The 16,324-nt window shown below is 37.7% G+C and overlaps 1 protein-coding gene across 5 annotated transcripts in view; it reads left to right on the forward strand.

Annotated features, from left to right (window-relative positions):
* Nucleotides 1-16,324, forward strand: part of LOC148873170 (transcription initiation factor TFIID subunit 1-like) — a 100,133-nt gene that overhangs the window by 38,709 nt on the left and 45,100 nt on the right. For all 5 annotated transcript variants that reach the window (XM_088942152.1, XM_088942151.1, XM_088942153.1 and 2 more), the window contains 2 exons: nucleotides 3,040-3,161; nucleotides 8,578-8,746. In XM_088942152.1, the coding sequence (XP_088798278.1) occupies nucleotides 3,040-3,161; nucleotides 8,578-8,746 (291 nt within the window). The remainder of the gene's footprint in view (nucleotides 1-3,039; nucleotides 3,162-8,577; nucleotides 8,747-16,324) is intronic.

Below are 16,324 nucleotides of genomic sequence, written 5' to 3' on the forward strand. Positions count from 1 at the left end.
CTCTCGGCCTCCAGTTCGGCCACTAGCCCGGTTAAACATGTGTCCACCACGGTTGCTTGGAGGGCCACTGCTGCCACCACCACTTCTACTTCCACGGCCACTCCCTTTAGTCACTACCAAACCAGATCTATCAGAGAAGGAAGAATGTTGTACCAGCTCAATGGATGTCCTTTTAAGACGGGCAAAAACTTCTTCAAGTGAAGGGAGAGCTGATCCCCCCAATATCTGTGCTCTGACAGGCTCATACTCAGCCTTCAAGTTCACAAGAAACCTAGTCACATCAAGCTGTTCACGTTGCTTTTGTTGGATCTGGACATCTGATGTTAGAGGGTGATACACATTTATCTCATTGCGGATGTTCCCCAAACTTGCATAATACTCCTCTAAGCTTTGACTTCCTTGCTTCAAATTGAAGTACTCTTGGTATAACTGATATACCCTAGTTGTGTTGTCTTGTCCCGAGTACAACTTTTTAGCATGATCCCAGATTTCTTTGGCTGTATCTAGGAACATGAAGTTCACACTAATCTTTGGTTCCATGCTGTTCCAAAGCCATGTCATTATCTGTGCATCATCTTGTGCCCAATCACTGAACCCAGGGGAATTAGAGGAAGGTTTCTCCTCCCAATCATTGAAGAAAGCATGATGCTGTTTTTGTTGTCATTCCCATCTACGGAAGAAGCCACCTCAATTATTTCACCTTCAAATATGCAACACAACCTCACACTCTTTCACAAGGCTTATCTCATTTATAACACCACCAACCCCAGCTTCTTTAAATACACACCACACACTAAGGCTGAAATCACTCAGTCTTCACATCAAACACCTGAGCTGCACACTGCAGAACCATTCACCATCAACACACTAAGACTGAAATCACTCAGTCTTCACATCAAACACTTGGGCTGCACACTGCAGAACCGATTATACACAAGGTCTAGGACACAACCACCACCACCACCAATCACCACGACACAACCTCCACCAATCTACTGCTGTTGTGAACTTCAGCAGTCGACAACTCTTCTTTCAGCATACATATGAAGAGAAATGCAGAGGAACACGACTGAAATGCATATCAGTCACACCGAGCATCACCACAACCAACTTTTGAAGCAAAAAGAAAACATTCAGTCCCTTATTTGGACAAACAACAGTAGTGTTCATACCTGTCCACATTCAGCCCTCTGCGATACTGAATAGAGGGTTTAGTATACCACTTCAATGACCACCACAGCAACGATCGGAGGCATTCTCACCTCCAGGCCCACAAAACGACAACTCTTTTTGAGCCCCTTATCGAGCCTCCACTTAGGTCAGTCAAAAAAGAAGAAGGTGACTGTGAAAGTTGGCGGCGAACCCAGAAAGAGAACAACAACAAGAAAGAAATAAGGATACGACCTTACAGCTCTGATACCATGTGAATAAACCCTAGTTGATTCTAGGTCAAAGTAGAGAAGAAGGAAGAAGAAAGAAAAGAGAAAGAAGAAGAAGAGTATTCGACCAAACTAGAAGAGAGAATGTGAAAAGTCACTCTCCTAGCCGACCCATTTGAATTTTATTCATAAAACTTAGAGTTACAAGAAGATAGTTTTGTCCCTCAAATAAGATGGGACACATATCTTAAACTCAGATACAATAGACCTTTCACTTTCAAGAAGATAAACCAAAATGACCAAAATACCCGACTCGAGCATTCTAACATTGGGAATTTCATTACTTGGAGAGGCAAGAATCAAAGTGTAGTTGTTAGGAGCAGTGCTGAAGCAGAGTATAGAGCAATGGCACACGCCACTTGTGAATTGATTTGGTTGAAACATTTCCTCCAAGAGATAGGCATTCCTATTGACAAGCCAATTGAGTTATTTTGTGATAACCAAGCTGCCACTCACATTGCTTCAAACTCAGTCTTCCATGAAAGAAGTAAACATATTGAAGTTGATTGTCATTTTGTGAGGGAAAAGGTGACAAGTGGTACTGTGGTTACACCATATGTGAGATCAGAATATCAACTAACTGATCTGCTCACCCAAAGCTTAAGCCCCACTTGAATGGATTACATTTGTAACAAGCTGGAGATTTATAGGGGGAGTGTTAAGTCTAGTTTATAGGGGCAGTTTTGTCCTTATTTACCTTTATTTTTAGTCTATTTGTTAAAATATCTTATTAAGGTCACTATTATAATTTCTGTCATCTTTAGAAGCTGAATATTACTTGGGTCGACAGTGAGAGAGTTAAGTTCGATACTGTCTCTTTTGAAAACTTTTTTATCTTCTCTTCTTTTCTTCTATACTTTCTCTAGCAACTGAACCTTTCTACTGTGATTTTCTTTCATCCCTTTTTTGACTTTTTTCTAAGTTAATAGAGAGGAAAAGGAAGGAAGAAAACTTGAGAAAGGCTTCTGAAGCGTTAGGGGGGAGAAATTTGGGATGAGGAAGGAGGCCGAGAAGAGTTGGTGAGGTGGAAGATTTACCTGAGCCTAGTAATTGCTTTGTTGGTGATGCAGTTGATGTCAAGAGTGGTTTCATATCCTGATTTCCCTCTCTGTTTTACGTTCTAGGCAGTTACTAGTTGTTGTTGGGTTTGGAGGGTGTTATCTTAACACCTTCCTTTAGGTTGTATTCAGTATTTTCTTTTTTAATAAAGTTTTCTTGATACTTATTAAAAAAAAAGCATAATGGAAGCTAGTCCTCTTTTTATCCATATATTATCTATAAGAGGGCTGGATTTTCAAAGTGAACAAGCTACCTGAAATATATTTGGGCCAGTCTCTTTTTTTCTCTTTTGTTTGAAACTTCTACTTTGTTTAATGAAACATCCAGTTATGTGCAAAATAAATTATGTTGGTGGTAAATTTATTCTTTCCTATATTGTGCATTATTGCTGCATTTCTTTTTATAATAGTGACATCTATTTTCTTATCCAGATTTATTTTTTGGAGCTTCATCTATGTTTATGTTTCACTCAATGAAATTGCCATTACTTAAAACTTTTGGAGCTTCATCACAAATCTGACGACTTTTATTGTTGTTTTAGATGAGCAAAATGAGCATATTGAATTAATCTGCGAGGAAGAGAAATCACCCGAGAATAATATGGCTTCTATTGAACAGTTTGAAGTTGAGAATCTGGCTGTTGATTTTGAGGATTTCCAGGAGGTTGGTTTGATAGATCTGTAAATATTTCTTTTTATTTAAGTAATTGATCCCTATATTATAGATTGTTTCTTTCACTGGAAAATGGTGTCTCTTTCTTCCTTGTGGATTTTGTTTATATCTTTGTTTTTCCTATTTAGAAGAATTCATAAGAGATGTAAATTAGTCTTCAAATATTAGGTGTAAATTTGAAGATTAGAAGAAAAAGGAGGAAGAGAAGTAAGAGCAACAACACGAGAAGAAGATGGCGAAAAGAGAAGGAAGAAGAAGAAGAATCGAATTATTTTCCCTTTCTTCTCTAATCCTTTTTTTATTAAGAATTAAAGTTAGAGTAATGACAAGTATGCCCTTAAGTGGGCGGCCAGCTAGGCAGTAACATAAAGAGATTAAACAAAAAGAAATAACAGGCCCATTAAGAGAGGCCCATTAGCCAACAATAAAAGAAAAGATATTACAAGAGAAGATACTAGGACCCATTTGGCCCAGTCTCTTTTCAATAAGGTCAAAGGTACCTTTATTTTATTTTATTTTTGATAAATAACAGCATTGTATTAGTGGCAGAGAAGAAAACCCACATCTATCCAGAATAGACAGCAGGGACAGTACAAAGGTAGCAAAATAGCTGATTGCATAAAACCATACAAGACTCTATTCAGGGTACAAATGGACCCCTGACCCAGGCCTTCCCCATAGTTGACCCAAGCTTGAGCTAAACTATTTTCTCAGGAGTTAGCTGATCAAGGAATCCACCTGAATGAGCAGTTCAGGTTTCTCCCTGGTTTTGGCCTCCCTAATCAGTACTCTGAACATCCAAGCTGGTTCTGCATCAGAGTTGAGACATGGGATAACAACTTTACAGTCAACTTAAATGATCACCCCCTTTCAATTCTATAGTACCAGCAGTTTAAGTACTTGTTTTACTGCTAACAATTTGGCCCTTGAACAGATACCAGTACCAATTTCACCACAGAAGCTTAACTTGATCGAGCCAGTTTCATCCCTTACCAGACCACCAACCCCTGAATCACTCGGGTTACACAAGCAGCATCCATCAAAATTGAGCTTGAGACTGCTTGCTAGTGGTGGCTGCCAAGCAATTACTTTACTTGGTCTGCCCGTTGGGATTGTGCAGTATCAAGCAATCTGAAAAAGGAAGAAGCGAAGAAAGAGCCAGAAGGGCATGGGATCCAAATTCTCTCATCCTGTCCAGAAAAATGAATGAAAACAGGATTCATATTTTGCAAGAAATCTAACAGGTCATTCGGCTCCCAATCATTCAAACATCTCCTAAATCCCAAATTCCAAGAGATGTTGCCATTTTCAAGGGTGTGGCCATATCAGCAACGATTTTATTTTTATGCAAGAACAGGCTAAACAAGCGTGGGTAAGCACTAGAGAGGGGAGTGTCACTCACTTGCCTTGCCATATGTCTTCCCAAAATTTCGCTGCCACCCATTAGAGCATATCCCATGAATGATTTTGATTACCAAATACCACATAATTGATCTCAATGGGAAAACTCCAAAGCCACTTCCCCAAAAGAGCTGTATTTCTGTCTCAGCCTTCCTATTCCTGAACCCCCTCTCTCCTTACTAGTTACATTCTTCCAACTCAAGTTACTCAACAAATGGTCCTTCTTATCATTCCCATGATCCCAAAGGAAATCCATTGTAATTTATTTGATTCTCTTTATCACTTTGACTATGGCTCTAAACAAGGAGAAGTAGACGAGGAGGTTATAGAAAGTAGATTTTATATGAGGCAACCTGTCTCCCATAGAAATATAATTTCTTCCATACAACCAATTTTTTGTAAACCTTGCTATGACAACTTCTCGAAAGCCTAGATCTTGTGGAGAGTCTCCTACAGGTAACACATGATATTTGATCAGGCAACTCTTTATTATTACACCCTCAAATGGCTGGACTCTCCCCTATCTCCCTCTGCTCTAGTTGAATCCACACTAAGTCACTTTTAGAACAATTGGCCTTCAACCTAGATACCTTCTGTACAAGCTCGAGGATTCTCTTCACATGGGTTGGCTATTGTTCAAGTAGTCCATTTATTTTAGACTATTCTCTAACCTGGTCTGCATTAGGGCCAATATAGGAATTTCACCCCTCAACTAATAACTTAAGTGGCATCCTTCAATCTTCTTTTGCTCTCCACATATCTTTCTCCTTGGCCGAAAATTTCTTCATTTGGTTATCACTTCCTACCTTGAGCCTTGTCAGACTCCTCAGTTCCCCCTGAATGGGAAACATCAACCTATCTCATACTGATCTTGTAATTTTCCTCTTCTCCATTAGAGATCTTCCCATCTTTGGTATTTCTTGTTGTATGCTCTCAAAAACCTCTTTTGCAACTCAGCTGTGCTGATCACCTGTTTACTTGGTCCAGGTATCAATGTTGACCACTCCTGCGTTTGGCCTTGTACATTTTCTGTTGTCATCATCAGCACCAGTGACCTGAGGTGCGAGCTTCATTTCTTTACATCTAGTATTTTGACCTTGATTTGAATGTTGTACTCTCCGAATCACTTAAACCACGTGAGGGATTTTCTACCAATCTTTAGCTTGAACAAGAATTGTTGCTGCTTGAAGATTAGTAAGGGTTCCAGTTGCCCTTGCAACACCAACGAAACAACCACATGAGTTCCAACTAATTTCCAATGTTATCGAGTTCCACAAAGGAAAAGATAACCAGTAACCCAAATAACTCATTGCTACTTCCTTGCTAACCTGGTTTCCCTCATTGACTTCTGGTTCCATTTTTTAAACCGTATCTTGCTTAAGTAGTGTTGTCCTAAATATCAAGGAAACTTTTAGCCTTCTCTTGAAGCTCCGTAGAAATTAGGACTGCTCAAATGCTGAATTCAAGTGGGTGAGAAGCTAGGGATGCAAACAGATCGGATTGGATTCGAACAGGGGTATATCTGAATCTGATCAGATCTCACAAAGGTCAATTCGAATTCAAATCTGTTTAGGATGTTGGATATCTAAATTTGATATGATACAATTTAATTTCTGTAAAATTTAACAAATTATTAAAAAAGCATAACAGTCAATATAAAAAATAATATACAAATTACAAAAATGCAATATAAACATATTTATAAATATATAAGTAACTAATACATTTATATATATATATATATAAATGTATAGTGGGTGATCCAAATTTGTTCAGATTTTTTAATCGCATTCTATTATTCAATCTGATCTAAAATCTGACTGGGGGATATCTGATATTGAACTTGAATTGGATCATGATCCGATCCATTTGCACCCCCATGAGGACTGCAAATAGGATGGCTGATTCCCCTGCTAAGCAAGGGATCATAAGACAGCAACTTTTTTAGGCTTCATTGTAAACTCGCTTGTGTTCTTGTGTTGGCAGTCTTTTCATCTGAGTGTGTTAATTTTATCTATCTTCTAATAAAATAAATTTCATTTGCCGTAAAAAAAATAGGACCGCTTCATGATTGTTGAAAGGTAAAACATAGAGCATCTGAAACAATTTGAACCACTAGAGTCCATCTCGGTCTTCCTTTAACCTCATGTACCAAGGCTTCCTTCCAGATACTTTCACCATCGTCCAAGCTTTCTATTCTCATTGACATCTTTGATTGAATTTTTGTTTTTTGTTTTACTGCTAACACTTCTGGTGTGACAGTTAATTTATCCTTATCTGTGTTAATCACTTCCCTGCCCTCCTTTGTGTTGGGCTTTACATGTTCCATCTTACGACTCTCCACAATACCTGTTCCAGAGGTCAGCTCCATTTCAACTTGGGAACTGGAAGCTCTCCATCCTTCTCCTTTATTTCCGTTGGGAATAATGATGGATTTGCTTTGGCCTTTACCAAAAAATTCCAAAAAGATCACATGGGCTCCTTTCATATTTTTCTCTAATCTCTATGAAATACGATCTCCCCTTCTCCCTGTATTTGCTCCATTTATGGCCACCATCATCCTCAGATGCCAGATCCAGAAAATGGACAAACTAATCTAAGCTGTATCTTGTGAGTTAAGTGCAATCCCTGCCCAGCTCAGTTATCTTGAGCAGTTCGTCACTGGATAAGGTTACATGGTGAAAGGAAAAACATTTGGATTCAATTTGAAGTGACAAGATGTGGGTAAGTTTTAAAACAGAGCTACTGGTTTAAGGTATTGTGGCTTTCACAGAGTGGGTAAGGATTGAAGCAGGGTTACTGGTTAAGGTGTTGTGGTTTACAAGTTGTGGGCGAGGTTTTCATGGAGGTTTGGCAACGTTTCTGGAAAGTTCAAACTCTGATACAATTGCCATCCGCCTGAATGCATAGCTTTGATCCCAACTTCATAAACTTCATCTCCCAATACCTAGAACCAAAAACCTCAGAAAAAGGAACACCGAAACAACCAAATAATTCGCTCGGAAAACCGCTTTTGAACACCAAGGGAACTCTTCATTCATGCTCGGTAAACAACCCTTTATCAAGATGAAAGAATCAAGAAGCTGATAAAAAAAGAACACAAATATAGTGACAAACTACACACCGACAAAGGTTAAATAGGATCAATTGCATTGGGCTCATATGTAGTGTAACTGATTTGCAGTGTCATGGTTTGGTTTTCCTCCACTGACAGAAGTAAGAAATATCTCATGGACCTATTTCTTCCCTGATACTTGAGAATGGCATAATGAACCTCCAACCTCCACCCATATGGCTTGTTTTCTAATCAAAGAGCAGCTCCTCTGTGTTCAGAGAATAAAAAAGGCATTGCCCAATGTTGGTCCCAGCTAAGGTTCAAAGTATTTATATGATACATCCCATATTGGGCGTATTGTGCCGTATCTTTTGGTGCCTGATACACCTGTTTACAGGTGTGTCGTATCTTTTGGCACTTCTTGCACAAAGTTGTTATCCTCGGACTTGAACCTGGTTCTCATGCTGGCCAGCCTGAGATTTTACCATTACACTGGGCAATGGCCCCTTTGGAATTGGTTTAGAGGATAACCACATATAATGGTGCAAATCATGATTTCCAAGAGGGTGATTATTAATTTGGGAGTTTAGACAACCAAATTAGAAATACTTTTTGTCATTCTAATATAGGAAGTGAAGTCTTCGTACGGTTTCAGTCAGTCTAAAAGGCCTTTTTACCTTCTCAAAAAATATATGAATAAAAACCCATGGAAATCCATATATTGGTGATCATAAGCAAGCAACATTTGGATGGTGCTAGAGGGAATGGGGAGTGGATAAGAAGAGTCTTTACTTAGACTAGAAACCACATTTCATTGTCATGTGCTTGCATTAGTTTAGCAATGAATACTGTAGATAATTGTGATATCCATTTTTCTTTGAGTTTACTTCTCTCATTTTCTTGTTCTATTTATTTCTTTCTGTACTTGTTTTGTTGCATGTGATCTTCTAGGATGGACCTGACATCATGCAGAACTCATTAAATGCCAAAACTGTGACATCACTGCCTATTTTATGTATAGAAGATGGAGTGGTGGTATTAAGGTTCTCCGAAATTTTTGGCATTCATGAGCCTTTAAAGAAAGTGGAGAGGAGGGACCATAGATATTGGGTTTCTAAAGGTAAGTGGTAATATTTCAGCAGTGGCTATTCAGAAATTAATGGTTTCAAATTTTCATGCATGGATATAAAGGAAGCAAGGCAAGACTAGGCAACAGGGTAGACCTTGTCAACTAGTTGATGGTTTTTGAGTAGAAATAAGATTTATAACATAGTGTATGTTACATGTTGGTAAGATTTATGCTTCCACGTTTCCTATAAATCTTAACTAGTAAAATAAACAACATTTAACATACATAAGCATGCAATAATTCAAAAAACTTGAAAAAATGCACTGGACATCAATTTTTCTACATGCACAAGATTTTGGCATGCAATACATTATTGGGGCAAAGCCTCTATTCTAATGCCTAAAATAGCAATACAGGCAAATGAAGGTGATGGAAGCCCTATTTATCCTGTGTTCTCTAGAGAATGGGAAGAGGACCCTCTCTGTTTGCCAATTGAAGTGAGAGAGTTTCAAGGGGGGGGGGGGAGGGTTGGCAGCATTATTGATTTTGCTTAGTGTTTTAAAAGTGTAAAGTGTGAAAAGGGCCATTTTGCACCAGAGGTGCAAGGCGAGGTGTGCACCTTTTTGAAGCAAGGCAAAAACTGAAAAATTTTCAAAAAAACTGCCAAAAAATAAAAAAACAAAATATTAAACATATTATTAATTAAAAATATAAACTTAAAATTTAGAATAAATGCTTAAACAACCTATTATCTCAAATTAAGATACATAAACATAACATGTAAAACTTAAAATGAATATTTAAAAATAAAATCAGGCATAGCATATAGAACATATTCAAGCAAACTCTTAAATCTTTTTATTTTTTTTCTCAATTGCATTACTTGAAATAGCTAATGTGATGTCAAACATTATGCATTCTTGATTCTTTGAGCCACCTTAGTACCAATCCCTCGAGGCAAGCCCAAAGAAGTCCATATCAGGCTCGTAAATTCTTAATCCCTATAAAACAGGTTTTAGAACTAGAATTGTCTTTTAAAAATATCTTTTATTAGGATGAATGAATGAGAAACATTAGCAAATATGGGGTTTTCAGAAGGTGCACACGTGGGCTGAAGCGCAAGGTGCACTAGGTGCACACATTTTGAAAGTGTTGCGCCTAAGACATAGGTGAGGTGCATACCCTAAAATGTGCCTCATCTTTGCACCTAGGTGCGCCTTTTAAATCACTGATTTTGGTCCTTGCACCTCTTACCTTCTAGTAAGTGCCCATTACTTGATAGTGGGAAATACCAGTTTAATATTCAATTCAAGCTGTTATTCAATTTTTTTTTTTAATTTCTTTTTCCAGACCATGGTTCATAATAAAAATTAAAAGGATACCTGATGGTTTGGACTTCAAAGAAGAGTTGTATCTTTTATGCAATAGTATAACCCATACTTCTGTACCATGTCACGCATTGCTGATTCTCTTTCAACTTCTGTAACACAAATCATTCAAGTTCACTAATATTATACCATTGAGATAGTTACTGTTTTCACCAAGAGAATCCGTGGAGAATAGAGAAGAAAGAGAAGAGAAAAGAGGGAGGGGAGAGGGGAAGGGAAAGGATCGAAAGACAAAAGATAGGTTGGCAGTGTCCTCTTCTTTATTTATAGTAGAGAAACAAAATAAAAATGATGAAATAGCATCTATACCCCCGACTGACAGTCTAATGAAAAATAACATAAAATTAACATGGGACAACTTTATAACAGCTCAGTAACATAACTATGACAACAAAACTAACAAAACTCCTCAAGTTGGGCTGTATATGTCAATCATGCCCAACTTGTCTCAAGGTTCATTGTGCCGCAGACATGGAAGTCCCTTTGTGAAAACATTAGCAAGTTGTTCTTTTGAACTAACATATGGAGTGTAGACTTCCCCCTTCTCAGGCTTCTCCCTTATAAAATGCTTGCCCACATTAATGTTCTTGGTTCTATCATGAAGAATAGGATTAGTCTCAATTGTTATGGGTTCCTTATTGTCACAATAGTGAGACAGGGCTGTGAACATTAAACCCCAGCTCTCTTGACAAGTTCTTTGTCCATAGTACTTCAGCCACCTCATATGCCATAGCTCTATACGCTGCCTCAGCACTTGGCCTTGCAACTACATTTTGTTTTTTGGTCCTCCGTGTCGCCATGTTCCCACCCAAGGTACAATACCCATTGGTGGATTTTCTATCTTCCACAACACCTGCCCAGTCTGCATTTGTATAAAACCTCCTCCTTCATGCTGTTGTGCTTCTTGAACAACAAACTAGTTCTAGGATAATACTTCTTCAAGTTCTTGAGGACCCTCTCAATAGCCTCCAAGTGTAGTACCTTAGGGAATGCATAAGCTGGCTTAGAACCCCAAAAAATAAGCAATTTTAGGGTATGCCATAGAGAGATACAACAGTCTTCCCACTAGACTTTGAAACTGTTTCACATCCTTCAAAGATTCTCCATCGCAATCACATACTTTGTGATTAGCATCAGTAGGGGTATCAACTGGCTTTTCCCTTAGTTTCTTGCTGTCTTTCAAGAGATCTAGGACATATTTTCTTTGTGAAACAAAGATACCCTTTTGTGAGCAATTGAGCAGGCAATTTCGATTGTAAGGAAGTTTTTGTATCTTAGATTCCTAGTTGCCTGTGATGATAATGTCATCTACAATTCTACATATACTATCAGTATTGCAACTTGTCCATGATCCTCCTAACAAAGATTGACATTGTTTGAAATACACTTGCTGAACCGTCTGCTGGAACTTGCTAAACAAGGCTCTTGGAGACTCTTTCAAGCTATACAAGGTCTTCCTCAACCTACACACCTTGTCTTCATTACCCATGGCACAAAAACTCGGTGTCTGAACCATATACACTTCTCTTCTAAATCATTATTCAAGAATGCATTTTGGATATCAAGTGGTTGCAACTCCCAATCTAGTTTGTAGCTAATGACATAAGTACTTGGATAGAATTCATCTTTTCTACTGGGGCAAATGTCTTAGCATTATCATTGCCATAAACTTGTGTATACTCTTTTGCCTCCAACCTTGCCTTATACCTCTCTACTGTCTCCTCAACTTGTGCTTTATTGAAAACACCCATTTGCACCTTACTAGGTCTTTCCAAGGTTAAAAGTTTCGATACGTATCGGGCCGTATTGGTCGATATGTATCGTATCAGGGGCTTCCTGATACACTCCCATGTATTGTTTTTATTGGAGGGCATTAATCTCTTCCTTCATAGCATTTATCCATTCAGGATGTATTAAGACCTCTACAACACTTTTGGATTTTGGGGATACTGTCAATGATAGATAAAAAGACACGATAGGTGGTGGAAACAAGGTCATGGGGCATATATTGGGCAATGGGATATTTTATGGTGCATGAGAAACAAAGTATTTACTGATTACAAGTGGGTACTCTTTTTGGAAGATGTTTGAGTGGGTACTCAACCTCTAAAAGTCCATTTCCCCTCACTTTATTCTATATTCTCTATAAAAAGGAGCTTGTTTCAAGGTTGCTTTCTCCCCTGATTCTCTTGTTGATTTTAAATTGGGATTTTGGGTTTCGTAGAGGCTTGAGGAATGAGGAATTTGCTTGTGTCTCTAGGCTTTTACTTCTTCTTTTGGATTCTTTTTGTTTGGACACCCTCAAACCTAATAGAAGAATTTGGACTTTGGTTCCGAGTGACTCCTTCACTTGTGCTACTTTCTTCAAGTCCCTTTGTTCCACTCTTTCCCCTCAATTGTTCTCAGTTAATGAAATTTGGTTAATGCCCATTCCCCCTAAAGCAATTGTTTTCTGTTGGAAGTTTATCATGTTAAGATTAATATTTTGGATAACCTGCAGAGAAGAGGCCTTATTTGTGTTTGCCCCCAAACTGGTGTACTTTGTGCAGAATAAGGACTGCCGCCATTTGTTGATATCTTGTTCTTTTGCTGTAAAGAAGGGTTTTTATGCTGTTTAGGTGCAGATGGAACCTTTCCTTCTGAAGTAAACATGCTTTTTGATCCGTCTACTTTTGGGTTGACAACAAAGAGAGGGAAACTAATGTGGAAATGTGTCAGAGCAACTATTTTATGGACTACTTGGGAGGAGAGGAATGCCAAAATATTCCAAGAAAATGAAAGAAGCCTTGCTGAAGTAAAGGAGTGTATTTTAACAATGGCAAATTGTTGCCAGAAAACTTCAGACCTCTTTGTGAACTTTTTTCTGTAATGAACTTCAAAGAAGTTGTGCAAAGGTGGCCCCCACAGCCTCCAGAAAGAATAAAATTCAACTATATGAGTACTTACCCCCTCTGGAGGGTGTTGTAAAGTTCAACTTTAATGGGTGTATGTAGTGAGAATGGGCTGAATGGGCCTTAGTTCCTTTCTTTATTTATGTTATGTTAATGCTTATGTTCTTTTAAGTAGTGGACCTCAGTTATGGTCTTGTTTTTTTTATATTATTTCTTTTGTTCTGGCTGCCTTATTAAGGGCATTCATGGAATTGTACTCAGTTTAGGACTAAAGAAATGAAAGATATCTTTGGGAGCTAGAGAAAGGGATCAAATTCTTATCTTCTCTCTTCCCTTATATTCTTCTCTCATCTTCTTCCAATAACTCATGTAGAAACTTCTTTCTTTTCTTTTCTGTATTTTCTGAATTATTATAGGTGTGTTTTGTAACTTGGTATTAGAGCAGGTTCTCACCTTCGACGTCTTCCTCCTTTCTTGGCTCATACACAGTGTATTGATTAATTAGTAGCTTATGTAGCCTTGTTGGGAGGGTTTTTGGAGATTTTTTGTCTCTAGTTGAAGCCCAAGGTAGGCTCTTGGATATTTTTCCAAAAAACCCTAGATAACTAGAGAAACTTTGTTACGGTCAAGGTTTTAAATTTTGTAACATATCGGCTGATACGGGCCGATACGTATCGTTTCGGAAGAGTTATGATACACAAAACATGACTAATTAGATGGTTTCGTATTTTTTCGTCCATATCGGACCGATATAGATCTGTGCCGACCTCGTATCGGTCCGTTTCGGGTATGTATCAGCCAATACAACCTGAAATAGGCCGATATGCATTGTGTATCAGCCGAATTTAATTTTCCTCTCCTTTTTAAATTTAAATTTAATTTATATCTTCTCTCTCTCTCATTAATATTGATTTTAATTAAGCCTTTAAAGTTGGAGACGTCACTAAATGCTAATATAATTTAATTAAATTCTCATTTAAGTAACCTTTAATTATAGCATTTAATATGTCATTAAATGTTATTTAAGTCAAATAACTTGTTAACCAAAGGTAACAAGTTTCGAACCCAAGTCATTTGCTTGCAACATTAATTAACTAACCATTATGCCAACCTTAAATTACTTATTAGAGCAATATGTTTTTTATACCTAAAGTAGTCTTTTTTGCCTTGTGGATGTTTCCCAACAAGTGCTATAAATTTGATTATTAGTATTTATATAATAATAAGATGAATACAAGTTATATTTATTTATTAAAAATTAAGGTGTATATTAACTTGTATACATAATAAATATTATCTAAATCTATATATAATAAATATTAACTAATAAATGACTTCAAAAAAATATTAACTAATAAATATTAGTATATATATACACACATTTTAGTTCTATTATTTTTCAATGGTTAATAATTATATCCCGATACTTTATATAAATTATTAAAGAATGGTTTTTATGTTTAAATAAATTAGTTATAATCACATAAAACTCAGTTTTATTATTATTCATATTTTTAAGGACTTTTTTGAATTTTCTAGTATATCAATGCGTATCTTGATTTTTCGTTCGTATCTATACGTTTCCAAAGTGTATCTCGATATGTCTCTTAAAATTACCTTTCCGATACACCTTGCGTTTCCGATACTTTGAACCTTGGTTATGGTTTCTAGAGACACTTTGAAGCTGATGCTACTGGAGAAACACCAACTTCCTATGTGTTTCAACATCCTTTGTTATGGGTTCTTTAAGGCCTATTTGTATTGGATAGTGATTTAGAACCTCTAGTAGGAGCGGTTGAACTTTTTCCTTTTTTCCAATTCTGTTGGGTCTTGTGAAACCTTAGTTTTGGGTGGTTGAAGAGCATTTTTTTTGCTTGGTTTAGCAATTCACTCAATGGAGCAAACTAGAGGAGAAACCAAATATCCCACAGATTCTGGGTTTGGACATGGGGGGTTTTTGAACTTTATGTAGCTCAATATTAGTCAACACTATTGGTGGATGACAAAGGAAGTGTGGGGTAGTGTCTTGGAGACCTATTCCCAAAAGCTGAATGTTTCTCGGGCCTACAAATTGAAGAATGATGTGAATAATCTAAGGTAGGAGCTTGTCTACTTCTCCTTGTTGAAATTGCTTTGGTAGGAGATTGATTTGATGGAGTCTGTTGTTTAGGGATGCACAAAGGATGTTAAAACACATAGGAAGTTGGTGGAGAGAAATCAGGTTTTTGAGTTTCTTAGCGGACTCAACCCGGAATACGATATTGTGAGGCAGAATGTTTTGACAAAGGATGAGGTGACTTTGTCTCAATCTTATGCTATGGTGAGTAGTGAGGGGAGTAGAAGATAAGTTCAGTTTGTAGAGCCACAGGTTGATCACTGTGCTAATGCCGGGGTGAAGCTGAAGGTCAACAGTAGGAAGAAAGATGTTTTTGAGTACTATAAGAAGCCTAAACACACTAAAGACACCTGCTGGAAGCTGTACTTAGAGCTCGTGCCTGCCAAACTCAAGAATGAAAACAATGGAAAAAGGATTAAGAGTGGAAAAGGTGGAAATGCAAATGTAGCCACCTCCTCATAAAGTGAACATGGGCAGAATGGTGAGAAGTTAGTGGGAGAGGAACTTGCAGCCGATAGGGCTAAGTATGAGAAGTATAACCTAATAATCAATTATTTGGAGTTTACTGTTATAGCATCTACTCCTTCAAAGGCTGTTCCTTCTTTGCATATTCACACTCAGATATTCGTACTACTACAAATCGTGCTACTATTTTTGGTAATCATAAAATCCCTTGAATAATTGACTCAAGTGCCTCTGACCATAAAATCACTTATTCCCCACTTACTCAGTGGACTGTCAATGCAGGTTTAGTTTGTGGGGATTCAAATAGGTAGGTTGCAAGGGTGCTGGGGTGAGGAATAAGTTTTGATGTGTTGCAGGACATAGTACTATATATGTGAGGTGTATTCGGGTGGTTTAGGGTGTTGAAAGTGGAAGACAGCAGTGGTGTTGCTGAAAGTGGTGAATAACAATGAGTATTGTTGCTGAAATCTCTGATAGTTGGTACGCTCTAGCAATAATCAGTCATTGGTGTGTGGTGGGTGGAGTGGTAGACTTTTTTTTTCGGGGCAACTATGGGAGACATCAATGAATGCAAGTCTAGTGTAATGGTTCCTTCTGATTATTTGAATGTGCAGATGACCTCTATCAAACTGAATGGTGAGAATTTTGTGCCTTGGGCTAAATTTGTTGATGTTTTTCTGAAAGCTAAGAAGAAGGTGAAAATATGTGAAGGAAGATAAACCCTCGTCTGATTCTCAAGGGTACGATGAGTGGGAGCAAGAGGATGCAC

Source organism: Nelumbo lutea, chromosome 1 (assembly GCF_056320005.1).
Source record: "Nelumbo lutea isolate HS-2025 chromosome 1, American lotus-T2T, whole genome shotgun sequence".
NCBI lineage: Eukaryota > Viridiplantae > Streptophyta > Magnoliopsida > Proteales > Nelumbonaceae > Nelumbo > Nelumbo lutea.